Genomic DNA, 18,644 nt, shown 5'->3' with positions numbered 1-18,644 from the left:
AGAGCTGGTTATCTCACTGTCCAATGTCTTACCAATTGCATGCTTTATGTTGTTTCTGTATTACACATCAGGAAGTACTTATAAATCAGCAGCTGGTCAGGTCGTCCTTAATATAACCTAGAGAGTGTGGAGAGGAAGGGAAATCTGCATAGGAACTTTTTGCACAGGGGCCTTCATTTTATTGCTGTGACACCACTCTCTTTAGCAAGCTGGACTCAAGGCAAAGTATTTGTTGGACATTAATGATCAGATGCTGTGTGGCTGAACCTCTTGTGCAAATCCAGCTTCATGCCTTCCCTCCCATCATCACTGCCTATTCTCATCTCCCTTGCTTCAACAACTTTGGCTGCAGAGTGTGTGTTCAAACTGCTTGCTGGGAGGAGAAAGTCTCTCTTACAATCACTACTAGCATCCTACCCACATGCAAGAGTGAGGGAGAAAAGGGGAAAAAAAGAGCAATCAAGAAGAAGGATTTCACATTTATTATTATCATTATCATCATCATTGCTATATGTTTCTGCTCCGAAAACGGATGAGATTGCTCATTATTTGCAAGTGTCTAGGCAAAGGTTTGCTTCCAGTGTTCTATCACAGTTGTTTCTATTAAATTTATTTGTCCTGTCATCATGTCTCTGTATCATTCTGAGTAGGATGTGTTACCTGCATCGAGAGGAATTACTCTCTTTTACTTTACCAGCGAATTGTATTTCGGAAATCGAAGGCAGAAGTTACAGAAGGAAGACTTTCAGTGAAACATGTCAAAATGGCTGGTTTTTAATATATTTCAAGTGATACACAGTGGATTACTAAAATGAGTTTTTAAACAGTGTATGGTGGTTTTTCACCTTGTACAGCTGTTGTTTGAGTCTAAATAACACTGACATGTTACTAACATGCATATATTTAATATTAACATATTAAAAAGCACATACATGTCTGTGATCATATATGGATATATTTTGCAAGCATGAGACTTCCTGCACATTTCCAATTAGTTGACAAAAAATACTTGTTGAAAATTAGTGAGAGGAATTAATGGTGTGCTTAGGTATGAGATGACGTGACTTGCTGTATGCTGATATAATCTAGTGTTAGGTCCTGGCATTTGCCTATTACAGTAGTTTCACGAATACAAGCCGCACGGAGTATAAGCCGCACTTCCGGTGTGTCGACAATGTTGCTATCTTTGTCAATAAATAAGCCGCACCCCGAATATTAGCCGCACTTTCGTTCGTAGTGAGAATCCGTGCGCAGCTTTCACAAATTGGCCAATTAGTAACAGGATCGCAGCATAGTGGGCTTTACTGGCTCGGGGCGGGGCCAGGCAGGCTCGGCCCGCTCATGGTTGCCAACGGGGCCGGGTGGCCCAGCTCAGTGCCACGGCTCGGCGGGGCTGGCCGGGTGGTGCTGCCGCCACTGCCGGGCTCGCTGGCCCCCCTCTCCTGTCAGCACCGCCCCGCTGCTGCATTTGCTCGCCAGGCCAGCAGGGCTGCCGCCACCGCCGGGCTCGCCGGCCGCCCCGCACCGCGTTTGCTCGCCCTGCCGGCGGTGCTGCCACCGCTACCAGGCTCTGCCGGTGGGGCTGCCGCCGCTGCCAGGCTCGCCCTGGCTGCCCTGCGCCGCGTTTGCTCGTCCTGCTGGTGGGGTGGCTGCCGCCAGGCTCGCCAGCCGCCCCCTCCCGTCTACACCGCTGCCGCGTTTGCTCGCCCTGGCCGGCACTGCAGGCCCCCGCACCGCCGGGCTCCCCCACGCTGCTGGCCCTGATTCTGCTGGGCTTCCCCCGCTGCCAGGCAGCCCCACCCGCCGGGCTTCCTGCTTCTGCCATGCTCCCCTGCACTGTTAGCCCCAGTTCTCCCAGGCTCCCCCGCCCTGCTGGCCCGGGCTCTGCCGCCCCCCCTGCCCCGCCCTGCTGGCTCAGGCTCAGCCGCCTGCCCCCCACACTGCTGGCCCCGCCTCTGCCAGGCTTTCTCACCTCTGCCGGGGCCGGCCGGGGTCCAGCTTGGCTTGGGGCTGCCGCGGGCTCTCACTTCGTGTTGGCAGCTTTTAGAGTATTGTTCATATATTAGCCACCCCCGAATATTGGCCGCACTTCCGGGTTTCCACCAAAATTTTTGTCAAATTGCTGCGGCTTGTATTCGTGAAATTACTGTATATAAATTCCATATATACTATGTATCCTGGTGACATCTATGATATAAAGTCTAAACATGTGATGATATAGATGTAAATATATAGATATATACATATGCTCCAACATGCTGATTGATTGACTTTGTACTAGATGTGGATGCTGATTACATAATAGAACTTGAAAAATCCTTTGATATTTTATCATTGTATTTCTTCCTGTGGATGTCATAAGATGTAGCATTATCGGCTTGATATTCATAGTTCTAACATCTACCATATGCACCTGTCTTTTGTCATAAGCCCAATCAGCAAAATTTCATCCAGTTGTTGCTTCATCAATATCCCTGTCCTCCTGATCCATCTTTTGTTTTCTGGTTTCTGTAAACCTTTTGGAAAGAGCCAGTCTTAACTGAAATGTCATGTCCATGGCTTTGCAAGGCAGTAGCAACCTTCACTATTGAAGATATTATAGCTTATTACTCATCTAAGTCTCTTACTTTCATTTCCAGTATACAATGCCTCTTTGACTACATTTATGGTGCATTTTATAGTGTTAGAAAACTTCACATGTAAGTCATTACAGGTTTTGACCAAGTGGTCTCTTGGATAAACTGAACTGGAACATAGGACTTAAGACAGGAAATGATTGTGTAGGTCATCCAGTACAGCTTTCTTGTACTTTCTTGCCACCACAGGCACTGTGCCCTTTATATACATTGAGCATTTTATGTTCTAGAACAAATCAGAACTTTTCCCCCTCTAATTCTATTGGGAAAACATTTAATGGCCGACATTAATCTATTGATTAGGGATTTTCTTCCAAGTTACCACAGGGTTTCCTCATGTGGAGTTTTCTCCCCATTTGTCCCTGGGTATAAATTGTGCCTCATCCTGAATACCTTCCCTCCCTCTGTTTTTGTTTCTGATATATTTTTAGAACAGTCTCCTTTCAAACTTCATTTAGATGTGATAGACATGCCACACTCACTGATCACTGAAAAAACTAGTCTGTCCATCTCCTTGCTCATTAGAGTAGTGCTTCTCCACATCTTCCACCCTGAATCTTAAATGCAGGTGATGGTGCTTACTAGACTCATTAAGATGCTCTTTCTTTTTTAGGTCAAAAAACCTAATAATTTCATTTCCTGAGCTCATCCTTAAAATGCTCTGCTCATAAATTCTTTGACCTCTATGTTTGTCCAACAGAGCCTATACTATTTCCTGTACAATCATTTCCCTTCCCACCTTGATGTTACAATGATGATCATTTTCTTTTGTTTCATTACTGATTTTTTGCAGTGCTCATCACATCTTTACAGGAACCAGATAGTATGGTTCTAAGACATTTTACTGCATAAAATAAGTTACCAGACAAAAACTTCACAGGTTTATCTGAAATTCTAAAATGTATGATGCATTTTAAGCTTATGTCAACTAATGCGGGTGCCGCTGTCCTTTAAAATCTATTCTGTGTATTGAGATTTTTTCTGTTAGTCAGAATTTCCAAATCAGACTTCATTCTTGTGGTTCTTCCTGAAACACTTTCTGTTTTCTGGCAATATTATTTCCAGTGTGAAAACCAGAACAGAGCAAGCAAATTTTAGCATTCTCTGTGTGTGCATAGTACTGCTTCTCTATTCCCTGGACAGGTTCATATACACCTGACTTACCCATTTAATGGACAGACTATTTTAGGGTAGATCATCCCCAATTGATTTTCTTCCACAACCCTAAACTTCCTAAGCCACCGCTTTGCAAATTTGTCCACCTTCCTATATTTCTTACCAATAAGCCTAATTTCTAGGTCTGACTATTTTACATTTGGCTGATGTATCCCAGATGCCTTAATGACTTTGCAGATAAGGTCTAAACTTAATATGACATAGTTTCCTGCAAATGGGGGTTGCCGTGCAAACATGAGGTTAGGTGATCGCCTTAACACACCATTAAGCTAATAATAGTAATCCTTTGCTTTACTGATTGCACATAGTTAGCCACTTTTTGCATTCAAACAAATTAGAATTCAGAATATTACCTTCTAGTAAATTAAATAGTATTTAGGCTCAGTGATACCTCGATGAACTTTGATATGGTACACTTTATTTTGTTTGGGAAATATGTGAACAAAGTGTGTTAACCACATAAAAATAAATAAATATATGCGGCTAACTCCAAAACAACCACAACCCACATCTGCAGTGCAAAGAATAGATTTATTCCATCACCTCACTAGCTGGAAGATTACAAATAAACAAGGGGATATACATACATTGCTGAGCTCATTTTAGCAGGGCTTGAGCCCTGCATTACATATCAAAGAGCCTGGAGCATGCATAAGTCTTCACCAGGCTGTGTTTTACAATCTCAGAGCTTCTTATCTGTCTTCCCCCCCTTACAAAGAGGCCTCTAGCCTATGGGAAAATGCTTTTAGGTCTTTAACAACATCTTGTTATCTACTCTGAGAAAATTTCATTTCTTCTTCAGCAGACAGAAAACAACCCAAAGCAAACACAAATACATGAATTCTCTCACACTGAGTATTTTCTAACATCTCCCAGGTGCAAAGTTGGTCTCTGAACTAAAACAATTCTAAAAACAACATACTTTTCTCTTTCTTCATCAATCTCCTTTTGAGCCCTTGCCCTCCACCTCCCCAAAGTTAACCTTAAAATTGCTCTCCTTTGCTTTCTGAAAAATGAGCTTTTTCACAGATAGTACAAAATAAATGCAGAAAAAGAATTAATATATCAGAAATGTTCTTACATTCCCTTCATTAAAATATAAAAATCCTGAAAGATGAGAAAATTTGTAATGAGAGTTACAGAAAAATATACCCAAAATGTGCATTTTCCTTACTGGAAACGAAAATTGTTTGGTTACCTCATCCCATCTCACACATGCATAGAAACTGTTGAAACAGAATACCATTGCTGTTTCTGGACTTGCCAAAATGCCTCTGGTTTGGGATGCCCACCCTGAAACAGGTGATATATTGAACATTTTAAAAAAACCAAACAAACCACACCATTATTTTTGTGGAGTAAACCTTAATTTGAAAAAAGATACTAAAAAGCAGCTTTGGCAAATTAAGCTCTTTCCATACACTGAAGTATAAAGATTTCAGAGTATGCATTTTTGAAACATAAATCGGGTTTCTTTGTGTGAGCAAATCACATGTACAGTAATTTCACGATTATAAGCTGCACCATTTTGACTAAAATTTTGGTCCCAACCAGGAAATGCGGCTTACACTCAGGAGTGGCCAATATATGAAAAAAGTTCTGAAATTTCCCAACCTGGAAGTGCAAGCTGAAGTGCCGAGCTGAGCATCTGCCAGTAAAACCTGGAATTTCGTGATTGTTACAAATTGGTTACTTGGTTGCACAGTGGGTGGAGGTGGGCTGCCTGCTGCTGGCAGCACTGGGGGGGGGAGGTGGGGGACTCCCTCCTGCTGGCCCTGCGGCCCACTGGGGAGGCAGGGGGCTCCCTCCTGCCAGCCCCGCGGCCCAGGAGGGAGGTGAGGCGCTCCCTCCTACCGGCCCCGTGGCGGGGGGCTCTGTGCCTCCCTCCTGCCACCGCCGTCACGGGTGCAGGCAGGCTCCGTCCCTGCTTGCCGCTGCCACTGTGGGTGCAGGCGGGCTCCGTCCCCACCTGCCGCTGCCACAGGTGCAGGTGGGCTCCCGCCTGCACTGCAGGACAGTGCTGGGCTGGGGTGAGCAAGCCCAGCAGCGGCAGCAGTGGCAGCTGGCCCCAAGCAGCCCTGCTGAGCGGCAGCGCCGAGCTGGGCCACCTGGCCCCATCAGCAGTCTGGAGAGGGCTGAGCCTGCCCGCCCCGAGCTGAGCCAGTAAACCCTGTAATCCTGCAGTTCAGTTAGTAATTTGTTACTTTGTTGCACATGGGTCCTCGCTGTGAATGAGAGGGCGGCTTATAATCAGGTGTGGCTTATATATGGATAGAGAATGAAAAGCTGCTGACACCTGGAAGTGTGGCTTATAATCAGGTGCGGCTTGTAATCATGAAATTACTGTACACTTCACTCGTATATTGAACAACTGTAGCATCAATGCATTTCTATGTGTCACGTAGGAGAAAAGAGATTTATGGAATGGAAGTCACTGGAATCTTGGTGTTAAAAGTTTTCTGTGCATAGAATTTAACAGTTTAAGGCACAATACTAAAGACAATCGATGGCTTTCCACACACTCTGTATGTTGTCCCTGAATGAGACAAACTGCACAAAGTAAGTCTCCAATTTGCAAAAGTAGAGGTGAAATAGCTGTATTTCCCTGCTTATCTACTGAAAAGAGCTTTATTTGCAGAAAATAGGAGGTTCTTTTTGTTAAACCCCAGATTTCAACAGGCATCTCTAAACCTGAAGTTTTCCACAATGAAGAGTCTGATATAAGCAGTGAAACAACATCTGTGTGGATCTAGTGGCCCTGGGCTCCTCTCTGGAGTGATTAATGAGATAGTAGTATAAAGGCAATGCCTGAACCCATCCCATATAATGGGTGTTTGTGTATAACGTCAATCATATATCCAGTTCTCACACTAATAGCTTTCTTCTGCACTGCTTGTTTATTTTGGCTTTGCATGCCAGGATAATTTCACCTCTGATTAACTAGAGACTCTTTGTACAACAGAAATTTTGGCAAAGCAAACTCTTGTGTTACCACATTGTGTTTGCAATATAAAAATCCTGGTAAATAGGAATGATACTGTAGAGAGAGAGCCTCAACCAGAATTGTGATTCATGCAATCCTTGAGTTAGCTCTTTTTTGTTTAGGTAAATGAGAAATTCATTCAAATAGTCCACATGTTCACATTTCAGGTTTCAGCCAACAGTTCTTTGGTTACACTTCAGACACTAATTACAGCTCTGTGGGGAATATCTTGGAATTCTTTAAATTGCTTTTCTCATGAAGAGTGAAGTAAAAAATACACCACATGAAGCCTACATACTGAATTGTTCCTCTGATATATCCTGATAATTAGTGTGTAAGTGCATAGATGCTTGTGGTTATTTAATGCAGGGTTTTGTTATATGCACATTAGTATGTTTTATAGCTTCAATGTTTCAGAGGTATCAGATCCTGAGAGATTTTTTCCTTTTTTTTTTAGCATGGTTAATTATTTTGTCTTTCGTTTTCTTAATTAAGGAGCTAGTTCAGAAGTAACCAGTAACCTTTCTTAGCAACCACTTCCATTTCCAACAATATAAGGTAATCACTGTTTTTTGTAGATAGTGATATATTTTTGCATTGCATATACATTGTGTATGTATATATATTGCTGTGTTCCAGCAACAGGAAATATTTTCTTTACTTCCTAGTTTTCCTAAGAGTAGAAGTAAAACTTCTAATTTAAAAACACAAGTGTCTTTTTTTGTCCATTTCCCCAAACATCCACCTTTATTTATACCTGTTTGGCTCATTACTCATTTCCTCATAGATACCATAGGTGTGCATCTTTAATAAATTTATGCACAAACATGAATTTTTCTGAAAGTGTGGATACCTCAACAGAATTAATAGCATGAGAAATGTTTCCTTTTGTTGGTGAATTTTTACTTTTGGTATCTAAGAAGACTGTTTAAAAAAAGATCTGTTTGACTGTCTTCTGATAGCACTTCAGAATTGCTGACTTGGACTCTCAGCTTACCATTATCTGTTTTTGGAGAGATGCCTGCTTTCAAGTTCAGTACTGTGCAGTCTACGGATGTTGTGCCAGACTATTTTTCATTCCCAGATAAGAGGTTAAATGGACTGGTAGAAACTCAGCAGGAGCTAGGAGCTGCTACTGGTCAAAAGCAAAATGCTGACAGTCAACAGCTTGGCAGTGCTGTGTCTCTGCACAGGGCAACAGCATCCAGATCTTAGACAGTACAGAAAACAGTAGAAGAAAGGGGATGTATCTCAGGGGATGCATTTCTTAGGATGCTGTGATCCTTGATGCCTGGGATTACAGTGATTGTGCTATGCTGCACCTTAAAACCATGCCTGCATAGTAGGTTTTTTAGGTCTCCACAGTACTGGCCACTGTTCTGCACATTCAATTACGAACATTTCCTCTTTAGGAATAAATTTTTAAGGAAGAGGTCATACCATGGGCTACTTTTTCCAGCTTCCACTTCAGGATCAATTTCACTTTCTGGCAGTAGTTTTTGTTCTTGGAAACAGTAAGTAATTTCAGAATGGTACTGGGGAGAATAGAGGAAATTAAATGTTTAGGCTCTAGGTGTGGATAGAGTGAGTCTCCTTCTCTCTGCATTTTATATTTTCATGGTTTGTTTTCTGCTCATTGGTGTGCGATTTCCAGCATATTGGTGCCAAATTATCTCTCCCTAGCTGCCACCTCTATGACTATTAATTACTCTAGGTCAGCTGTTCTGTCTGCATTTCTCGTGTCTTCACATTTTCTTCCTTGTTCCTTTGTAATACCAAGACAGTAACACACTCCATAGGCAGAGAGGATTATTGCGGTACTTCCCAATAACCTAGGCTAGAAGTAATCAGGATTCACAGGCTGGGTTAAGGCAACTTGACTTGTAAAGCAGTGAATGAGACTTTACACAAGTCCAAACTTTATAAAATAGTGTGATTAAAATTTGCTCCACTGGCTCATACTACATCTTATAGGTGGAAACTGTTTTTATTTGAGTATTTTTAAAGAGTGCTTTAAGCAACTTAAAAATGTGTGGGACTGCTGGCTGTCTTCGAGTGAGTGTGCGAAGACCTCTACCTTACAAAAGTCCCTGCCAGTACTGCTAATTCATTCATTCATAAAGATGTGGTGCATACACAAACACACACACTAGTGTAAGGAAATTCTGCAGATGTCATTATGAGCTTGTTCGTACTGGCTCGGATTCTTGGCAGATTTAACCTGTCAGTAGCCATGCTGATGAACTGGAAAAATCAAAAATCAGCTTTTTCATATCACTGACCTGCTTGGAACATGGTCACCAAGGAAAAGGAGGCATAGCAGGGAAAAAAAAAAAAAGGAAAGGATCCAGAATGCTCCAAGATTCTTCTTTATGCTTTTACAAGTACAGTTTTGGCCCAGGGGCCTCTTTGTAAAAGACCTGAGTCTATTTCATTTATGCTGTCTGTTGAGCACACTGGCTTTGTCCAGAAAATGTACAGTAATTTCACGATTATAAGCTGCACCATTTTGACTAAAATTTTGGTCCAAACCCAAAGGGCGGCTTATAATCAGATGCGGCTTATATACGGATAAAGAACAAAAAGTTGCTGTTTTAGTTTGGAGGACAGGTGTCTGCTGAGAAATGCAGGAGCTTCTCTTTGAAATGGAGAATGTAAACCCCTTTCCTCCAAATTATTATAATTTTGAAATCAAGGGGCTTTAGGCAAAAATATGGGAATTAAGAGTAACAGTTCTTTTCTAGAGAAATTAAAATAGAAATACAGTACTACAAAGAAACAAACTCCAAACACTGACAAAGTCAGAGTACAACCTGACACCCCATCAGGCAGGGTGCTGGTAGCAGTCCCATTAAATGGTGACTGCATCCTCCTGCAGTGACAGATGCGATTCAGTTGAAGCAGTACTCCTGTAGAAGGTGCAGTTTCCCTCCGGAGGTCCAGTGGTGATATGGAGAAATCCAGTTTTCCTCTGGAGTCCAGTGGAGAAAGGGGGCTCCCTTAGTGTCCCAAAACCTCTGTTTTTATCTTGGTAAGAAATGTTGGTCTTTTCTCCCTGGTTGGAGCAACTTCCAATGGGATGCAGTAATTTTATCAGTCCCACAGTGGGACTCAATGGGCCATTAGCAGAAGATACCTCCTTGGAGGAAGGATGGGTTATGAAAAGACAAAGAACAATGCCCTACCTGGTTTCAATGGATGGCCCATTAGCAGAATATCTGCTGTTGAGATAAGAATCACTGCCCCCACCGTCAACAGATGGTGATAGAATAGATACCTTTTATCACACTCTGTATTGTAACGTGAGGCTTATAATCAGGTGGGGCTTATGTATGGACAAAGAATGAAAAGTTGCTGGCACCTGGAAGTGTGGCTTATACTCAGTGCAGTTTATAATCTTGAAATTACTGTACTAGAAAATTGGACTGTGACTGGTGAAATAGTTTTCTTTTGCATAATGAGACAGTGGGACAGTTGATTTTTTTTTTATTTTTGTTTTTTTTAAGTGATATGACATTTTATGCAATTTAAGAAAGTAGACTAGAAAAAAGGAGAGCATTTCATTTTTGATTTGGTGCACTGACAAGTGCAGAATTATGAACTCCATGCAGAGTTTATAGGAGGCAGTCCCTAGCTGTCATTGCAAATGAAAGAGCAGAAATAATTCTATGCCTAGAGGGGAGGGAATGAGATTTTAAAATAATGAGACAAACATTGAGGATATTTTACTGGACATTCATTCAACACTGTTCTATGCCTCTTCTATAGAAGAGTTACTAACTCCTAGCTTTGCTCTAGTTCTGTCCGTATGATTTGTAAATGCATATTTGCTTTTGAATAACAAATGACACGTGGCTTCTTGGCATATCAAGGCTTGACTTTTTGTCTTGATACCTACCCTTGGGCACCTGGCAGATGACAAATGATAGATTTAGATAAACAGTAACAGTTACATAGTGCCTTGCTTGTGTATTTATCTTAACTTTGTAACACAGTCTAACTATTATTTAACTGTCTTTATTTAAATAGTACCAACTGGGAATAACATTCACATACAGTAGAACAGCTGACACTCTTACTCGACTTATATGTTGGGCAGAGTTACTAACAAGTTTGTATTTTCCTAAGGATGATTGGGACTCCTGAATTAATGCAGAGATTTTGGAAACAAATAGTAAACCAGATTTTATTTAATTTAAAAATTATTTTAGCCAAGTTCATAAGACCATAGGATTATGGAATCATCAAGGTTGGAAGAGGCCTTCAAAACAGCCAGTCCAACTTTCCACTTACCACTATCACTGTAGCTCCTAAACCATCTATATCACACAGGACCAGATCCAGATTTCTCCTGAGCACATGTTGAAATTAGTTTCGAGGGTTGCTTTTTTTATTGTTTTTAAGACTACCATTTGCTTTGCCAACCAAATCTAAGAACAAGATGTCTGGCATGTTTTCTGATCTGTAGGCTGTTGTTTTCTGTGAACTGCTGGGCTCTTATATGTGCGCTATTGCAATGCATTAGAGGAGTGGCAGTACTTACTTTGCATATAAAAAATACTCTTTTCTATTGGTGAATGCATCTGGTACTTACTTTTTATTGCAATAATAGAGACATTGATCCTTTACATATTTGGAGGAGATATTAGTTTGAAAGAAATATTTGCCATAATTTGTTTACTAAAAAAAACCTGTCTTGAAAATGTAAATCCAGGTGCAAATGGCTATTAGTTTTAAAGCCCTGCCCTTACTATTAGAATTCTAAATTGACGTTCATAATTTCAAAATTATAAATGCAGAATTTCTAACATCCATTGGCATGTTTTCACCATTCTATACGAAAAAATTATTCAAACACCTGTTTCTGCAGTTTGTTGTTCATTATTAGCACAGCAGCATAAGTGTACATCTAATGAAGCAGAGACACATTCTCCGTGCAAATAAATTAATAATGCAGTCATATCCTGCAGAGAAAAGGTTTTTATTGCATGAGACAAATTATGTTAATCTGCTGTTTGCACACAGAACCATCTGATAGTAAAAGCAGAAAAATTACAGACTGTTATTAGTAGGACATTTTTATATATGCATCTTTTTGAGAAGTTCTTTTACAAAACTTTTTTTGAAGTGGAAGCTATGGCTTGATTACCCTGAATTCTCATTTCTTCTATCTTGGTTGTATTGGTTGTTATTCTGAATTTCCCATCAGTTTAGCCATATGTAATTACATAATACTGCTTTCAAAACCTGTGTGTGAAGAAGAAAGGTGGAGAGTGAGAGCTGTAACACTTCATAAAGTTTGTCTGAAAAAAAAAAACCAAATCCAAAAAATTTTAAAAACCAAACAAACCCAAAAGGACCAAACAACAAACAAAAAAAACCCCACTACACTGGAAATGTTGCTATTTTGCATCTTTCTGTTGGTGCATTACCTAAGATCAAGAAAAGGAACTGAAAAAACTATAATGTTTAAACTGATCCCATTTGGAGAATGTGGATTTCATAGTACATTAAACTTCACACCTTGGGATTTTTCTCTCTGCTTGAAATGTTTCTAAATGAGAATTTGCATTTTGGAGAGTAGACACTAGTCAGGAGAATTTACTAGTTAATTTCCTTTGCTGAAAAGTCTACCAGGTAGTATAGTTTTATGAAACTCAAAAATTATTTCCATGATAATTGAGAAGTCATAGTAGACTGGAAAAAGGGAAACATTATACCCATCCTTAAACAGAATAGAAGGTAGGACTCTGGGAACCACCAACTGGTCAGCCTCATCTCTCTGCCTGGGTAGATCATGGAACAGATCCTCCTAGAAGCTCTGCTAAGGCACACGGAGGACAGGAACATGATTTGGGATAGCCAGTACAGCCTCATCAAGGACAAGTCCTGCCTGACCAACCTAGTGGGCTTCTATGATGGAATGACTGTGTCAGTGGGCAAAGGAAGGGTTAGAAGGTCATTTATCTAGAATTCTGTAAAGTCCTTGACAATCCCCCACAACATCCTTCTCTCTAAATTGCGGAGAGATGGATTTGACAAATGGACTGTTGGATAAGAAAGTGGACACTCACATCCAGAGGACAGTGGTCAATGGCTTAGAGTCCAATAGATACCAGTCACAAGTGTCTCTCAGAAGTCCACATTGGTATTGTTATCCAGTGTTATTTACTGTCTTCATTAATAACACAGATGAAGGAATTGAGTGCATCCTCAGCAAATTTGAAGATGACACGAAGCTGAGGGATGCAGTTGACAGTCTTGAAAGATGGAATGACATCCAGACGTACCTGGACAAGCTCAAGAAATGGGTCAATGGGAATCTTAGGAGGTTTAATAGGATCAGGTACAAGGTGGTACACCTACATCAGGGCAATCCCCAATATCAATACAAGCTGTGGGATGGACAGATCAAAAGCAGTCTTGCCTAGAAGGACTCAGGTAGGACTTGGGAATGCTGGTGAATAAGAGGCTGACATTAACCAGCAATATATGCTTGCAACCTAGAAAGCCAACCCAGTATGATATTTTACTCCTTCATCTGAGTTTTCAGCATGACTTTCTTGGTACATCTAGATAATATAGATTCAGAACAATAAACACTGTCTAAAAATTGTTACTAAAGCAGTGTTCACTAATTTTCTCGATTTTTCTAATGTCTGATTCTGATATCGGCTAAATCATGTTGTCATTTCAAATTCTTCTCAGGGTAGTTGTTATTTTATTTTCTCCTTCTCATGAGATGTCTTTTTTGGGGAAAAGACATGGCTATTAAGCAGTTGAGGGAGAAAAGAAGAATTACTAATCAAATCTCTTGTACTGTTTCCAAACAGGGACGAAGAGGCTTAGGTTCAGTCTTTGTTTGGGCATCTGGAAATGGTGGAAGAAGTCGAGACCACTGCTCCTGTGATGGCTACACCAATAGCATCTACACTATCTCCATAAGCAGCACAGCTGAAAGTGGGAAAAAGCCATGGTATCTGGAAGAATGTGCATCCACACTAGCTACAACATACAGCAGTGGAGAATCCTATGACAGGAAAATAGTATGGGTTTTAATTGTTTTTTCATGTATATGTGTTTTTATTTTGCACAGTGACTTTGGGAAGTGGAGAGAAAGATAAATCATTTTTACTAATATCTTCTATTTGTTTTAAAACTAGTTATCAATAGTTTTCACATTTTACACTCATATTAGCAGTTTACCTAGATACTTCTCTATTTTTTCAAATTTGTTTTGACCCAGTATCATTCCTTTTTTGCATTTAATGCCGGTCAGTTATTACTCATATTGCTACCTATTCTGGAAATATATTGTAAGGAAAATTAGATTCAGTGTTCATCTTTTCTGTATTGTTCCTCTTCTCATTCCTAAGCAGCCAGCATCTATTTTCGCTAATGTTCTCACCTTTGCTGGAAAATGGCAAATAGTTTTAATTGTTTGATAGTCTCTCGATATCATTAGTATTTGTATATCCTGTATGCCTTTGCAAAAAGAAAGCATTCAGGATACATTCCAGTATTCAATATTCTACTCCTTTTAACCTTTAAACCTTTGTACTCAGATTGATGGCGTTTGCTAATATTGTCCTCTTTCCGGTTTATTTATTCTGATGTCTGACTTACTGAAATTCATTACTTCTGGATCAGAAAATTGAAGGATTTGGAGGGATTTTTTTCTTCTGTATGTTTTCTTAAGGATTCATCTAGCATTTCTTTCTTTCTGGTACTTAGCAGATTCTTCTCTTGGTATCAATAAAGAGTTAAATATATTTGCCTCTATGTTTTTTTTAATACTATCTTCCTTGTCTTTCAGGATTCTGGGATGCTGGCCATCCCTTCTTGGATTCCTCGTTATTTTCAGATGGTCTAATTTTTGTTTTAAACTTGTTCTGTTCTTTACTTCCTTTTCTTCACTGAAGCTGCCTCTGTCTCTTCCTGACATGTTTCTTGTTATCCCTCATAAATAATAAATAAATAAATAATTAATAATAATAATAAATAAAAAAATTACTGTATCTAGTAGGAGTCCTCACTTCCATTATCAAATTCCCTTCATTGTCCTTTAAAAGATATTCGCTAACCTCTTAAGAACTTGAGCAGATGTAATTGCAGTCCTCCAGCCTGATCTTTTACTTAGCCAAGTCTGCAGGACTTCCCTGAGTCTTTTGAATCCAGCAGTTGCTCTCAAGTCAACAACAATTTGTATAAACACAATCAATATTGGTTTCGAAGTTTTCAATGACAAAATATCCACTTAAATTTAGTGTAAATGTGTTTAACTATTAATTGTCATTAAAAGATTTATCTTGTTTGCTCTCTGAGCCCCTTTAGCTTCCATTTCTAAGCATTTGGTGTCACAAATTTTACTGCTAGTATGAAGACCACTCCAGTTGTGTCTTCTCTCTGCCCATGTGGCCCAAACAGTTAATCCCTTTTGATAATGGAAGGTGAGCTTCTTGCATCGTTGTGTTGAAGTCATGTTTTCTTATAAATCCTTTTTCATGTTACAAGCTTCTAGAATTCAAACTAGACACATCAATCAGGTAGCAGCAGTATTCAGTGACAAAAGTGTGGGAAAATGGGTGTCTGTGTGTACCAGGTCAGTTTTCCTCTCTTTATGTATTGACTCTGATAGGCACTTGTTAGCTTCACTGTCATGTCATGTATCCACCACTGTGTGATACCCACCCCAATTTCAGAGCTGCTGCTTCTCTTTTTCCAAGTTGGGGTTCAAGGAAATATGTAAGGTTAGGGTCTCCTTATTCTGCCATTAACAACTGGCTGGTTTAGTACTCACTTCAGACCAGCCCTCATCATCACTTTGTCATCTTTCAAGTTTCTCCAACAGTCATGAGAAGGTGCTGGTGTTTTCTTTCATGTCTTTGATAAAAGCTTTAGGTCAGGCTTTGGCCAAGAACCAAATTGTGGAAAACCTGATTAGAAACAAGACTCATTTCTTCTATAGGGTATATATAACTTCTTGGCTTCTAATTTTTATACATGCTTACATTGTTGGACCTTACAATTATCCCAGTTTAAATCAATGTATTATGCATCAGGTGCTTTTTAATCTCTTACATTTAAATATTTTTTTTTTAATGTGGAGTATTATATGATGTGTCTTGTAAAATCCTGAGTATATTACTCTCAGCCAAAGTGAGGGCCAGAAAAAAATACTACAGTACTTCGGCAAGCTTTCTTTTCCAACATTTTCCAACGTCTCATGTTATCCACCATTGAGTATACTAGTAGCTAGTTAATCTATTAGTAATTAGTTTACATCCTGTATCACCTGTTTTACACTAGATATAAACAGGTGGCAAATAGCTGGCATTAATACAACAATATTGCTTACCCTTTTAAAATAATGACACTATGCAGGTTTTCAGTCAGTCTTCTGGAAGTTGTGCAGTGTTCAAACATTTGCTAAAAACAACACAGGAGTTCACTTTCCAGCTCTTGTAAAAGTCTTTGGTGCTTCCAATCTTTCAGATTTATACTTGTTATTTAAAAGAGAGTTAAATAGGGAGATGATTTATCATCTCTGTAGGCTCTGAAAATTTAATGTAGACTTTTTTTCCAGAAAGAAACATTCAGTTAAATAACTGTTTACTATAAACTTTATCTCTGGACAATTAAAACAGTATTGGTTTGGGGATTCCTTTCCTTCTTATGTATTTGAAAATAAAATATTCTTATGCATTTTTTTTAGGCTTCACCATTTAATCTTGTCTTTCCTTATTGCCTCTCTGCATCTTTTATCTTTAAATGTAATTGATTGCTCTTCCTTTATATCCTTGCTCATGTTTTTAATATTGAATAAAATATCTCTGTACTTCTCAGTCCTTATTTGTACTTTCCTATGCTGCTAACTTAAGATTTGTACATTCTTCTGATTTCTTAATAGCTGTAATTTTCTCGATGATTGTCATCCATTCTTTTCAATTAACACAACCTTGCTGCTTTTATAGAATTACCATTTCAGTAAGAGAACATTTTTAATTTCTGACATTTCACTCCTTATGTCTTACACTAGGATCAAAAACACGTGAAGGTGATCTCACGGTACTGTTAAAGACTTCTCATGGAGCACAAGCATATAGTTTACTGAAGTATAGTACCCATCACTTCCGGAATTTTGCACTATGCTAATATAGGCAGGTTAATCTCGTATTGTAAGATTTTTGAAACGCATACCTTACAAATTAGATAATAATTATTATATATAGAATGCACACAAGTTATCCCATAATTGGGAAAGTAAGGAAGATATTTTATACAAACATTATTGAAAAGATTGAAAAATATGCCTCTAAAAGTGTTCTACGTTAGAGCCTCCCTTGGAGTTCTCACATTGAATATCAGAGATAAGTAAAAATAATTTTTAATTTAATTTCATGAATTCTATAAGCACTGATTATTTTTTACTAGTTAGATGGATTGTTTTTACTAGTCAGATCCTACATTTTTTTCAAAGCAATTCAGTTCCATATTCAGTTTTAGTTTAATCCTACAGTGTGCATCATTTTGCACAGTGAATGGCAAAAGAGTAAGTCTGAGGAGCCATAAGAATTAACCCAGATCTGTTGACCATTTGTTTACCAGAATGTAATTTATCCTTGATTACTCTTGTGCAAAGCAACATTGCACTTGCATGTGCGGTAAGAGTCACTGATCCTAAATGCTTGAAAATTGGACTATAAAAATTCCTGTGAAGGTTCTTTTTCCTGTATTTTATTTTCAATTGACTTTTGAAACACAACTATTCCATGTTTTACTAATGGTACTTGGTATTTAAAGCCATGCAAGGCTGTTCCCCCTCCAGATACTTTCAATGACGAAGCAAAATAGCATAGTAGAGATAAATAGCTTCTGTTTGTGTTGAGTGTAAACCAGTTATCCAGATGATACTTCTGATATGCTACAACCCAGCAAGAAATTCCATTAAAATGTGAAGTCAGCTTTTTAAACTGCTGAAAAGCTGTTGAGATGTCCTTTCACCATACACTTCCTCACATGGAGGTAGGAGTATTGCTATTACTTGTGAGACTGTCTTGCTTATAGCCTTTTTTAAGAGCATTAATGATTGTATTGCTCTTCTCCAGCTTGTCTACCAAAGTTCAGTCCTCCTAAAGTTCTATAAAATATCATTTACAGTAATTTCACGAATACAAGCCGCACCAATTTGACCAAAAGTTTGGTGGAAACCCGGAAGTGCGGCTAATATTCGAGGGCGGCTAATACATGGACAATATTCTAAAAGCTGCCAACATGGAAGTGAGAGCCCGCGGCAGCCCCAAGCCAAGCTGGACCCCGGCCGGCCCCGGCAGAGGTGGGAAAGCCTGGCAGAGGCGGGGCCAACAGTGTGGGGGGCGGGCGGCTGAGCCTGAGCCAGCAGGGTGGGGCGGGGGGGGGCAGAAGCCCGGGCCAGCAGGGCGGGGGAGCCCGGGAGAACTGGGGCTAGCAATGCAGGGGAGCATGGCAGAAGCAGGAAGCCGGGCGGGTGGGGCTGCCTGGCAGCGGGGGAAGCCCAGCAGAATCGGGGCCAGCAGCGTGGGGGTGCCCGGCGGTGCGGGGGCCTACAGTGCCGGCCAGGGCGAGCAAACGCGGCGGTGGTGCAGACGGGAGGGGGCGGCCGGCGAGCCTGGCGGCGGCGGCAGCCCTGCCGGCCGGGCGAGCAAACATGGCGCGGGGCGGCCGGTGTGCCTGGCAGCGGCGGCGGCGGCTGGCCCGCCAGCAGGGCGAGTAAACGCAGCAGCAGGCTGTCCTGCCTGCCGGCAGGGCGAGTAAACGCAGCAGCAGGGCGGCCGGCCCGCCGGCAGGGCGAGTAAACGCAGCAGCAGGGC

The 18,644-nt window shown here is 40.4% G+C and overlaps 1 protein-coding gene across 4 annotated transcripts in view; it reads left to right on the top strand.

Moving 5' to 3' along the window:
• Positions 1–18,644, top strand: part of PCSK5 (proprotein convertase subtilisin/kexin type 5) — a 264,705-nt gene that overhangs the window by 124,786 nt on the left and 121,275 nt on the right. For all 4 annotated transcript variants that reach the window (XR_004420644.2, XM_033084735.2, XM_033084736.2 and 1 more), the window contains exon 8: positions 13,629–13,841. Coding sequence is in view for 3 of the 4 variants with exons in the window: in XM_033084735.2 (XP_032940626.1) it covers positions 13,629–13,841 (213 nt within the window). In the remaining variant the exon portion in view is untranslated. The remainder of the gene's footprint in view (positions 1–13,628; positions 13,842–18,644) is intronic.

The sequence above is a fragment of the Catharus ustulatus genome, chromosome Z (genome assembly GCF_009819885.2).
Source record: "Catharus ustulatus isolate bCatUst1 chromosome Z, bCatUst1.pri.v2, whole genome shotgun sequence".
NCBI classification, from domain to species: Eukaryota; Metazoa; Chordata; class Aves; order Passeriformes; family Turdidae; genus Catharus; species Catharus ustulatus.
This window is presented reverse-complemented; position numbering and strand designations above follow the sequence as displayed.